The following is an 11,883-nucleotide window of genomic DNA, read 5'->3' as shown; positions in this document are numbered from 1 at the left end:
GTAACAAAAACGCAATTTAGTTTTCGCTGTCAAAGTCGATTTAACTGAAGTTACGTGTTTCCGGTTAGTGTGGAGGTCACGTGACCGGTTACTGTGAGCTCCACAGTGGCTGCAGCCAGGTGCTCGGGTGAGCTATGACAGCGATATAAACCCCTCAGACTCATTCAAAATGTGGGTGTTTGATGGAGAGTTGCGGTTAGTGAGAGTTTGGAGAGAGTTTGGAGGTTTAGGAGAGTGAGGAGAGAAAGTCAGGAGAGAATGGAGCCAGCTAAGAAGAGGAGGATGTCCTCCCCTGTGTGGGAACATTTTGATCTTATTCCTCCCAACAAGGTATGTAAATTTCTGTAAATTTCATAATACTGATGGTGCAATACAATTTATGTTAAGCTGTCTTTACCTTTGTACAAGGTGAAGTGTTTGCTATGTGCCAGGGAGCTGGGATATAACAACAACACTCATCCATGCTTAGGCACTACAGAGCTTTGCATGAGAATAAGGGGAACACCGACAGTGGAGCAAGACCAGGTGAGCCATCAAATGCCATGATAATATAGCATGCAGTCATGTTAGTAAATGATATAACAATATTATACAAGTGTAATAAATTACGTAAGTTATGTGTGTGATATTTATATTTGTGCTTTGTTTTATTGTCTTTCCTCAGGAGAACAATCTCAAATAGATGAAGACCTGGTTAGCATGGTGATAGAGGACTCCCAGCCATTTAGCATTGTGGAGGACAAAGGATTTAAAAGATCTGTTAAATCAGTAAATCCTAGCACTAAAAAGGTCATAAAAGCAGTGAAAATTTAGTTTTTACAGAATAAAATGTGAACAGGCAGGACTGAGGCTCAAATCCTCAGTGTGTAGCTGTCCATACCTCAACGTTAATAAAGCACAACCACTGTCCATACCCCAACACACCTCACCTCACAGTAAATGATCATTTCCATTTTAAGCATTTCCAAATAATCATATTCCATACTGCCAGTATAAATATACACAGTATACTGTCATAACTACAATATACATTTTTTACACACTCCTTTTGTTGCTGACATTTACAGGCTGTGTGCAAAATGCCACACTCTTCAAATTAATGCCAACTAATATTTTACGTCCAGTAGATGTCCTACTAGAGCAAATGAAGCTTCAAGAAGCTTTGCGTTGGGGTGAACCAATTGGATGAAAAGCTTCAGTGCTTCATGAAGCTTCATCTGCCCATCACTACACAGCAGGCCTTTTCCACACCTAGGCTGGAAACACACACTGACCAGCACAGAGGAAAACCACCAGAAACCTCTCCCACTGCTCCTACCACTCCACACCGTAGGCAGGACAATCACACACATAACACGCAACGCAGAGACACCAGAGAAAGCCACCCTCCCACATTCAGTCCATCCCAGCTTATATAACCTCAGAGAGGTGATTGATGACTGGGCCCAGGTGGTAAATGAGGCCAATGAGCAGCAGCTGTGTCCTGAGGAGAGAGAAGAAGCGAGAGAGAGACAGAGGGGTGGAGCAAGAGAGGAGGAGGCGGAGAAAACACCACGCCCACACAAGGGCAGTATCAGGAGGCCCAGCTAGGGCCGTTACACAACACATCCAAGATTTGCCATCCTTTCAAGGATTCCAGCACTGTCAACACAACGCATGTAATCCCATACTCTGTTCCACTGCACCCTGTGGACCAAGTGCCTGAGGCATCCTTTAACCATTCTGTAGCCTAAAAAGACATTCCATAGTGAAACAATTACAACAGCACATTGGAAGGCACGTATAGTACAGTAAATCAAACTACTAACTAATCATGACATTCAGCTAGTGTTATTCATGTAAATATGAAAGGTTGCTAGCAAGAAAAATAAAATAGAATCTTATTACAAGCATTATTTTCACATGAATAACTAACCCAGATATTTCGATTCCTGTTTTATGGCTGCAATTAAGTTGTCAAGTTCATCATCTGATAGTGAGCTGTAGGTTGCCGTTATTAAGAGGCCCCACTCTTCAATTCTTCGTCGGACTGTTTTCTGCGATATGCCCAAAAGCTTGGAGATACAAGGAATGGAGAGGTCCATCTTTTTTAGATCTTTGAGGTGGTCTTTGGAAACATAGAGCTTTGCCCTCCCCCGTTCACCAGCTGAGCTGTCAACAACAATGGCAGACCTTCTTGTATCCATATTGGAATGGATGAGGCAGATGAGGTGGTGAAGAGCTTCAACTACCTAAAAAATGGTTGCATTAAAATATTTAGTTGGATGAAATCCTAGAATTCAGTTTTACCATCTTAGTAACATTATTCTTATCCCTAATCTTTATATTGAAACACAGAACAAAATTTCATCTTGGATTTGACAACGCAATGGATGACAGGTGTATTTGTATAGCATAATTACTACACTGTAAAATTAACATTATAAGATACATAAGAATGGCATATATTGAAACGATTTTTAAAGGTAACCAAAACTAAATCAAATAAACCTACCAGTGATGGAACATTAATATGAGCAGAAAGAGAACAGACTAGAGTTGATGCGTTCACGCAGAGGAACTCAATATGATCAAGGTCCAAGGGCTGTTGTTGGTAGAACTGCACCAGCCTATTTTGAAGGTTTTGGAAAACGTGTCTTCCTAAAGCCACCTGAAAGAAGAAAATTTATGGAATTACTGATATCATATGAAGTGCATTGAAGGAACAATGAAATGTCAAACTGCGTAAAACTCAATAAAACAAAATAATATGTCATTAAGACAAAGGTAAGTCGGTTTGAACTTGATAACTTTCTAAACAACTTGTTACAGTTTTTGATTTGCACGTACAGCCAACCCATCTATATTAGCCTTGGTTCATTACAGACCTTTTATTAAAAGTGGTTTTTGTGTGTTTCAGGTACTGCACTCACAACGACTGAATGAAACTGCACTCCAACCACTGTGACCTCGTTGTGTGGACACAGAGAGACCATGCTGTAATACTCATCTTCCCTGATGTGGATTTCTGGGAACCATGTTTAAAGCAAGCACAAGACTTGCCGGTGTATCAGAGAAACTCAGGAGAGTTTCTCCAAGCACGATATCCCAGTGTACTTCAGACCCAGCAACACACTCAGACAGAAACTGGTTCACCCGAAAGACAAAACTCCAAAACACAGACTTAACAACATGGTGTATGCTGTACAGTGCAGCGAGGAATGCCCAGACCTCTACATTGGAGAGACCAAACAGCCACTTCACAAGCGCATGGCACAACATAGAAGAGCCACCTCCACAGGACAAGACTCAGCAGTTCATCTGCATCTTAAGGATAAAGGTCACTCTTTCGAGGATGCCAATGTTCACATTTTGGACAGAGAGGACAGATGGTTTGAAAGAGGAGTGAAAGAGGCCATCTATGTCCACTGTGAGCGACCATCTTTGAACAGAGGCGGTGGTTTACGACACAACTGTCTGCCATCTATAATCCAGTTTTGAGTTCCCTCCCCAGACGCCTTAATGCCCACTCACATCCTGGGCCATCTGACCTCAGGAATTCACATGACAAGGTGGGGCCAGGTTTCACAATGAGCTCACCCGAAACCCAGGCTGATTAGGTCCCACACCCGCTTTCACACCTTGGCTCATGTGATTAGAGGATCACCAGGGGGTCCTTTGTCCCTCTTTGGGGGGATACTCCCACTGGGTTTAAATCTGGGACTCTCGGCCATTTGACCTTAGAACTGAAGAAGCTTCTCGGATGAGAGGTGAAACGTCTTCAAGCAACTTAAAGAAGTCCAGACGCTTTTCTTTGCTAACTCCTTTGACTATGATGACCTGGATGACTGAGAACCTTCACAGACATAAGCACAAGACTTCTTTCTTAAAGCGTGTCTTCCTGAACTTGTTGGGAAATACTTCTCCAAACAACATGCTGCTCTAAATAGCCTGTAATGTTTCATTTTGTGGTTCAAGATTGATGCCAGCTGTGTGTTGCCATGTAAATAGTTTGCATTTCATTTTTATGTACTTGCTAAGTACATGTGAACAGATCAAGAATAAAACAAACAAACAAATATACTATTCTTTTCTGTTTTATTGAAACTACTTCACACAAAGTACAGTTGTTTACAATGAACTACACATGCAACACAACATATTCAATTTATGAATACTCAACAAGAGCAAGTTTCATTTGGTGCTGGTTTGACAACCACACTGGGGCACATATTCAGCAAAACACAGCAAACCTTAACAATCTTATCAAGCAGTGTTGTGTTTATTTCTGCTCTGCCCTGTTCATTGCACACACAATACTTCGTCTGCCCTTTAGCTTCCGTGATGCTGTCTGTCCGATCGCCACTGTCCACATTTACAGCTGGTACCTCAACCTCACCTTGTCCAACACAAATGCGGTCCACAGCCTCCATGACATGGTGATTTTGTTGTTGGTCTTCTGTCAGATCTTCATCGATCACTTCTGCACGCGGCACACCTTCAGACTCTGCAGCTGCATAACAAAAGCCTGCAAGATAAAATTAGTGCACATGACAGGTGTGTGATTCATCTGGAAGTTATGTGCGGATTAGTGTACAATGATAGCAATTTAGTATGTTTTTAGAGGCCCATGTGCAGTGTCGGTGCCCAGTCTGGATTTGTTACATCCATTTCATATGCTGGTTTGCCTGCAATAATGCTAAATCATAAGCTACTCAGTCGACATGATGACATGAGGTGGTTCTGCAGCATCACACATTAGCATGTTTTATAGAATAGAATAGAATAGAATAGAATAGAATTCAACTTTATTGTCATTGCACATGTCACAGGTACAGGGCAACGAAATGCAGTTTGCATCCATCCAGAAAGTGCTTTAGTTGTGATATAGATATATTACAATATAAATTAGCAATAATAGAGATGTGTAAGTATATTACAGAAATGGGTCTATTATGTATGTTATAATGTACACAGTGTGAAGTATGTTATGAATATTCTATAACTATAAGTATGTACAGGCTGTAGTGAGTACAAGCTATGTACAGGCTATGAACAGGATATAAATATGAAATAAAAACTATACAGAAATCTGAGATATACAGTTATACAGAATGTGAACTATGTAAGTTATAAACAGTTGTGGGATTAAAAATTATCGTATGTACAGAATGATTATCTACACAGAACTATACAGTAGTGGTAAAGTGCTAGTGGTTGTGGGTGTGTGTATGTTCAGTCCATGAGTTTAACATGGGTCAGATGTCAGGAGGCAGAGTTCAGGAGTCTGACAGCTGTGGGGAAGAAGCTGTTCCGGTACCTGGTGGTCTTAGTCCGGAGGCTCCTGTAGCGCCTCCCAGAGGGCAGGAGGGTGAAGAGTCTATGTGATGGGTGACTGGGGTCTCTGATGATTTTCCCAGCCCTTTTCAGACACCGCTTCCTGTAGATGTCCTTTATGGCAGGAAGTGGTGCTCCGGCGATGCGCTGGGCAGTTTTCACGACCCTCTGCAACGCCTTCCGGTCCGAGGCAGAGCAGTTCCCGTACCAGACTGTTATACAGTTGGTCAGGATGCTCTCGATGGTGCAGCGATAGAAGTTCACCAGGATGTCTGAGGACAGGTGGTTCTTCCTCAGAGTCCTCAAGAAGAAGAGGCGCTGGTGAGCCTTCTTGACCAGCTTGGAGCAGTTGGTCGTCCAGATGATCTCATTATCTCATTATCTATGACCTCAGCGCATTGAAAAAACACTAAAAGCCTTTTAATAGTGATATGAATTAATTTAGAACTCACCGGAAAGAAGATGCGGAGAGCAAACCAACAAGGGCACCTGTAACCGGAAGGTCGCCGGTTCGATCCCCGGCCTCTCTGTCCTGGTTGTTGTGTCCTTGGGCAAGACACTTTACCCTACCGCCTACTGGTGTTGGCCAGAGGGGCCGATGGCGCGATATGGCAGCCTCGCTTCTGTCAGTCTGCCCCAGGGCAGCTGTGGCTACAACCGTAGCTTGCCTCCACCAGTGTGTGAATGTGAGCGTGAATGAATAATGTCATTGTAAAGCGCTTTGGGTGCCTTGAAAAGCGCTATATAAATCCAATGCATTATTATTATTATTATTGCACAGAACTCGATCCGCTCGTCTCACCGCTGCAATGCAAGCCTGACGTCTTTGTTTAGTAATATCGGATACATGGGATCCCTCACGTTGCCTCCAGGATGGAAAATTATGAAAAGAGAGCCCATTATCCAGCTTCTTGCTTTCACGATCGTGTGATCTAACGTTGCAACTGCCAAGACAACACGTATGAACCATAGCTGAAGCTGTATCCTGTCTGTCCTACTGTCATGGCGGAAAGAGGGCGTGGCCCACCGCCAGTGACATCACGCTCCAAAGCCCTATAGGCCCTAATTTTGAAATAACACCCCACGTGGTTTCATTATGCAGCTGAGTCACGTGACCGCACAGCAACAAATCACAGCAGAGGCCGGGAAAGGGGGCGGAGCAAGGTGTGTGTGTGTGTGTGCAGTAGATGAGGCGAGCATAGAGAGAGCTGCTTTTCATAAAACGGGACTAATGTAGTAAACTTACAGGAACATATACCACTACCAACGTTTGGATCGATATCTGCATCGATCTGCACACCCTTGTCTCCTGGATCGTAGCTGAGATCAGCGTGAACCACGTGGGTCTCTGCTCCCTGATCTGTTTCCTGTGTTTAGAAAGACTTCCAGCTTCATCACGGAGTTTCTCTCGGTTTGTGGGCTCATGTAAAGGTAAGCACCGAGCTAACTTTAATGTGGGTTCAGTTTATGTTGAGTTTATCTCTGTTGCGAACTATAGATTGATTGGTATTCATTGGAGTTAGACAGACTGTAGAGTTTGTGATTGCTTGCAACATTATAATCTGGCGGTAGCTGACTGCGGTTAAGGCTACGTCCACACGTACACGGGTATTTTTGAAAACGGAGATTTTCCGTTTTCGTTTTAAAAAATAATCCCGTCCACACGTAAACGCAGAAATGAAGGAAAACGCTGCAGCTCTCCCGCTGACAGCCGTACACATCACCACCACCAAATCTGCAGCGGCATCGCAGAACACGCCCTGCCACATACCCCCTCGTCCGCTTCACTTCACCCTGCAAGCAGGCGCGGGAATCGGCACGGACCCATCGGCGCACCATGCCCCAGCCCAGCGATGGGGAAGTGTCCACTCTGGCGGTCGCTCGCGCCTCCAGCGGAAGCCCCGGAGCTGGCCTGATGGCCACCCATATGGCAAGCAGCAGCGGCGCAGCAGGCGGGGAAGTGAGCTGGGGCTCACAGGCAGCTGGGCCTGCGTGCCGGTGTTCTGACAAAACATCCTACTTTGGCAAAACGTCCTACCTGTAGGAAAATTTTACGGTGTCCTCTGACAAAACGTCCTACTTTGGCAAACCGTCCTACCAGTAGGATAATTTTACGCTGCCTTATGACAAACTGCCCTACTTTGGCAAAATGTCCTACTGTACGTAATTTATGCACATTTCTGCTGCCACACAATAATTCCAGTACAAATTTAAGTAGGTATGACGGTTTGCCACTTAACTTTGCCCATCAGAGTATGTTTGTAGCTGATATTCATAAAGCCAGTACGGTTTGACACTTCTTTTTACCCATTAAAGTGTGCTTGTAGGTCACATTCACAAAGGTAGCATGGTTTGGCACGTAATTCTTCCCGTCAGTGTATGCTTCTTGCTCTTATTAACAAAGGTAGCATGTTTTGGCACGTAATTCTTCCCATCAGAGTATGCTTCTTGCTCTTATTAACAAAGGTAGCATGTTACGAGTATGTCTGATACAAAAAAGAAAGTGGAAACTTTCAGGACAGAGTTTTGGAATGATTGTATAACTGTGTAATCGTGCTTATGTACATCTGGAGAATGACACAAACTAGCGTGTGGAGCTTCAAGTTGAATAACTAAATTACTTTTGTCATTACATCAATAACTAAACTCTAAATAGTAGTTATATTTAATATTATGTTAATGTTTGTGTATAACAGATTGGCAGCTTAACACAGGAATGTACATGGAAACAAATAGGGAGGGAGTTGTGATGTGAATGTGCTTGTGACTTTATAACAGTGCCTATGACACTAGGGAGAAGTTTTCATTTTTTTATTGAAAAATAGCAGCTTTTTCACAGTGCTGGGATTAAGACGGTTCCTCTTTTTTGAGAGGATTTCCCCTGCTTTTGAAAATACCTTTTCACAGGGCACAGGCGAAGCAGCGGTTGCAAGAAAAACCGAATGAAAGTAACTAAATACAATAAAATGGTAAAACATGGCCTGGGGCGCACTGACAGAGGAGAGGCTGCCAGACACTGGCGGTGTTTTGCCCAAGGACACAATGACCAAGACTGTCCAAGCCGGGGCTCGAACCAGCAACCTTCAGATTACAAGACGAACTGCCAACTCTTGAGCCACGATCGCCTCATAATAAATCAAAATGTGCTCATATACCTCGAGTCACAGGCTGAAAAGCTTCTGATGAAGAAGCTGCTAAAGATGAGGCTCCTAACACTGCAGAATGCAATGCAGTGTTAGAATCGATGAAATGGTAGGTGACAGCAAGGTAAGGCTCTGTGTTAATGGAGGTCCACATATCAGATGTCAAACTAACTGCAGAAGTCTTTGCCACAGTCAGTTTTTCTGTTTGTTTGGACTCTTTGTATCTTTGGACCACCATAGCTTTCAAATCCTAAACAAAAGAAAGTGCAACTCTTAATATGGAAATATGGGCAAAATGGAAACAGGCTTCATATTTTAAGATACACACCTGCCTTGTGGGGAAAACATAGTTAGTGTTCAAAGCTTTAACACGCTTTCTAAACTCACGGTCCTCAACAATAGTGAAGGGCTGGGAATCTTCTATCACCATGTTGGCCAAGGACTCATCCACATCATTCTTCTCCCCTGATAAAACAAACAGAACATTAAGAAATTACATATATCAGTAAATACAGCCCAAATAGGAATGAATGACATGGGCAATATAAATGTATCACATGACCAGCATTGGGACTAACTCGTTATTAGGTAACATGTTACAGTAACTACGTTATTATTGTGGTAACGAGCACGGTAACTAGTTATTATGACAAAATCAGGAACGCGTTACTCGTTACTGGGATTTAGATAAGCTCGTTATTCTTTACTTCGTGTGGTGGCTATCGCGGAGCTTCCACAGATTCAGTAACATTAGCAAGTGGTGGAGGCCAGCAGGTGGATGAGAGAAAGGGGAGGCAGGAGGAGAGACCCGAGGATTCTGAGTGTCAGGTGAACTGAACTTCAGGTAAGAAGTTATGACCTGCAGTCTATCTGGGTCAGATATAAACCAAGTTTAGGTGGAGTTTATTTTTGTTATGCTGACTTTTTCGTACTGTGTACTAGCTAGCATGACGGAGTTTCTATACACGTGGGTGGGTGCTATGATTTTACTGATAAGGTTAATTATTAGAGTTGCCAACCATCCCCCAAAAAGGGAATCGTCTCGTATTCAGAGAAAACATTACCCGTTTCGTATTGAGCTGAAAAGGGACGCGATTTGTCCCGGACTTCAGCTACAATGAAGAAGAGAAAGCTGGAGTTTTTCTATGTCTTTACTGCACAACTGCCTCTTCTCCTCTCATTCTCTCCCCCTCCTTCTCCTGTTTCTACTTCAATCATGAAACTGATCAGTGATCAGCTGATCGGCTTTTCTCTCTTGTTTGTTTATCGCCCACTTTGCCCCAGAAGAGGAAACCAGCGGATGTCGCGCTAAACAACAGCAGCACGTTTAAGCTTGATCAGCTGTTGTTAGAATTTATTTAATATTAATTTCTAGTATCAGCTGATGTTTGCTGGAGCCACAGCTGTAAAGCTGCTGGTCATGATATCGGTTTGGTTATCTGCTGAGAGGAAAACATGAAGATGAAACCAGGAGATGTCCTTACTGAATCATCAGAGCTGAACAGGTGATGGAGAAACAGGTTTACCTTTTAGGTGACGTGAATGAGTTGAAGGGAAGTTATGAACTGTTTCTGAGAGACAAATAACACCAGGATCCTTTTCTTTTTTTTTTTAATGTAGCTGACAGCTGGTAACTGAGCAGGGGCAGATCTAGCAAAGTTTTGCCAGGCGGCCAGGTAGGGCATTAACAGGGAGAGGGGGGCACAAAAAAATACTTTTCTTTCTTATTCTCATTTAAAATATCTATTTATGCGTATATACCATCAGAACAGTGTACATCACGGTCACAACAGCGATTCTTTTCATTCAGAGGCTTTATGACCGACCCATCTATAATGGTGGGCCAGTCTCTAGTCAAAATGCCCGGGCCAATTTTTTGTCCCAAAAATTAAAAATCCTTGATGGAAAGGGATTGTCTGAAGTGACACAACGATTAGCCTAATAGGGCTTTTGGTGCGTGATGTCACGAGAGGGAGCGTGTCCAGGATTTTTGGTTGAGGCGTCTTGTTTCTGGGCCAAACAAAGCGCTAGCGAAAGAGGACCAAAATGTTGGAAGTGATAGCAGAGCTGTACATATGAATTTGTTTCCAACATCCCTCAGTCAGGACATGCTATATTGTATTTAGATGGAAGCTAGCGAGCTAACTTCCTGCTAATTTCCAACTCTGTTAAATGTCATGAATTCCGTTTCGTTTTCATGGATGCCTGGATGATAAACTCAATTGTTACACATGCTAGAGCAGAACGCTGATCATTTTATTACGGATGAAAGACTTTAGTTAGTTTTTCAACTCTCAGTGATGCCACGGTGATCGTGGGATTCATGGACCTGCAGCGGAGTTTGAACCCAGACACGGCTAGTGACCTCAGACTTAAAGACCGGATAAAGAGTGATATGAACATATCTATAACTTACTGGAATGAAAATGTCTGGAGCACACCAACAGATATTTGGAGATGGAAGAGAACTGGATATCAGCTCGTCTCACAGCTGCTATCCAGACTAGACGCCTTCTTTTGGTAACATCCGATACATGAGCTGCCTCATGTTGCGTCCAAGTGGGGAGAGAATGAAAAGATAAACCATTTTCAACCTTATTCCCTTGCCGGCCGTGCGATCTAACATTACAACCGACCGCACAGCAAGCACGAATCATAGCGGGTGTTATCCGTGTGCTTTTGGTCCTCTTTTGCTTGCGCTTTGTTTGGCCCAGAAACACGGCACCTCAACCGAAAATCCTGGCCACGGCCCCTCTCGTGACATCAGTAATTATGTTAGTAATCACGTGACGAACTGCATAAACAAGTGCTAATGCTAACAGCCAATAACCGCCTAAAACCATAAATTAGCCTGCGTAATACTGCATATACGTAACTGCTATTAATTAACATAAAGTGCCAAACGATAGTGTATACTCACAGGGAATGCCTTTTTATGAACCGTTCACAAAATAGAACACATGTTAATCAGTCAATTGTCTGAGTCTGTCTGACACTTCTTCTGTCCACGCACAGATTATGGCTGTGTCCCAATTTAGAGACTGCACGCTTGAAGTACGCGTTTTGAGTGCGATTATGTCACTGCCATGCGATGATGGCTGTCCCAATCCGAAGTGTACTCCAAATGCGCCGTCGATTTCCCCAAATATCAACCGTGGTACGGTGCACGCTTCGTGGTCCCATATATCCCACAATTATGGGCTCAAATTGTGGTCATAAATATTTTGTACTTGTTAATCAGTTTTGTACTTCTATATCAGGATTTATTTGTGTAAAGAATTTGTGTGTGCGTAAAAAAGATTTGTGTGTGGACTTAGCCAAAAAATACGTGTGAAACTCTGCAAATTACAAGTACGAATTTTGACCCTACTTTTCATCTGATTGGCCAATGTTATGTCAATCACAAATTTAACTATCCAATCAG

At 43.1% G+C, this 11,883-nt stretch overlaps 1 protein-coding gene and 1 long non-coding RNA gene across 2 annotated transcripts; one reads left to right on the top strand and one right to left on the bottom strand.

Moving 5' to 3' along the window:
• Positions 1-1,410: 1,410 nt before the first annotated feature.
• On the bottom strand, positions 1,411-4,554 carry LOC109199768 (uncharacterized). Its single transcript, XM_019355097.2, has 5 exons — positions 4,379-4,554; positions 2,495-2,650; positions 1,916-2,231; positions 1,600-1,729; positions 1,411-1,483 (listed from the first exon to the last, which is right to left on the bottom strand). The coding sequence occupies exons 1-5, from the start codon at positions 4,415-4,417 to the stop codon at positions 1,411-1,413; spliced, it is 714 nt and encodes a 237-aa protein (XP_019210642.1). The 5' UTR covers positions 4,418-4,554.
• Positions 4,555-6,381: 1,827 nt separating this feature from the next.
• LOC109199776 (uncharacterized) lies at positions 6,382-9,121 on the top strand. The gene is made up of 2 exons (XR_002060075.2): positions 6,382-7,720; positions 7,783-9,121. It is a non-coding gene; the product is annotated as an uncharacterized LOC109199776 (long non-coding RNA).
• Positions 9,122-11,883: the final 2,762 nt, after the last annotated feature.

The sequence above is a fragment of the Oreochromis niloticus genome, unplaced genomic scaffold, assembly GCF_001858045.2.
Source record: "Oreochromis niloticus isolate F11D_XX unplaced genomic scaffold, O_niloticus_UMD_NMBU tig00001668_pilon, whole genome shotgun sequence".
Lineage (NCBI taxonomy): Eukaryota > Metazoa > Chordata > Actinopteri > Cichliformes > Cichlidae > Oreochromis > Oreochromis niloticus.
The sequence above is the reverse complement of the archived record's forward strand: the minus strand, read 5'-3'. Positions and strand labels throughout refer to the sequence as shown.

What these genes read in the sequence shown, in the direction of transcription:
- LOC109199768 (XM_019355097.2), bottom strand. Translation starts at nt 4,417, where the DNA reads ATGTCATGGAGGCTGTGGACCGCATTTGTGTTGGACAAG. An exon ending in ACAGGAATCGAAATATCTGG is followed by an intron (nt 1,730 to 1,915) that starts GTTAGTTATTCA and finishes ATGTCTTTTTAG; the next exon opens with GCTACAGAATGGTTAAAGGA. An exon ending in GCAAATCTTGGATGTGTTGT is followed by an intron (nt 1,484 to 1,599) that starts GTAACGGCCCTA and finishes CTCTCTCCTCAG; the next exon opens with GACACAGCTGCTGCTCATTG.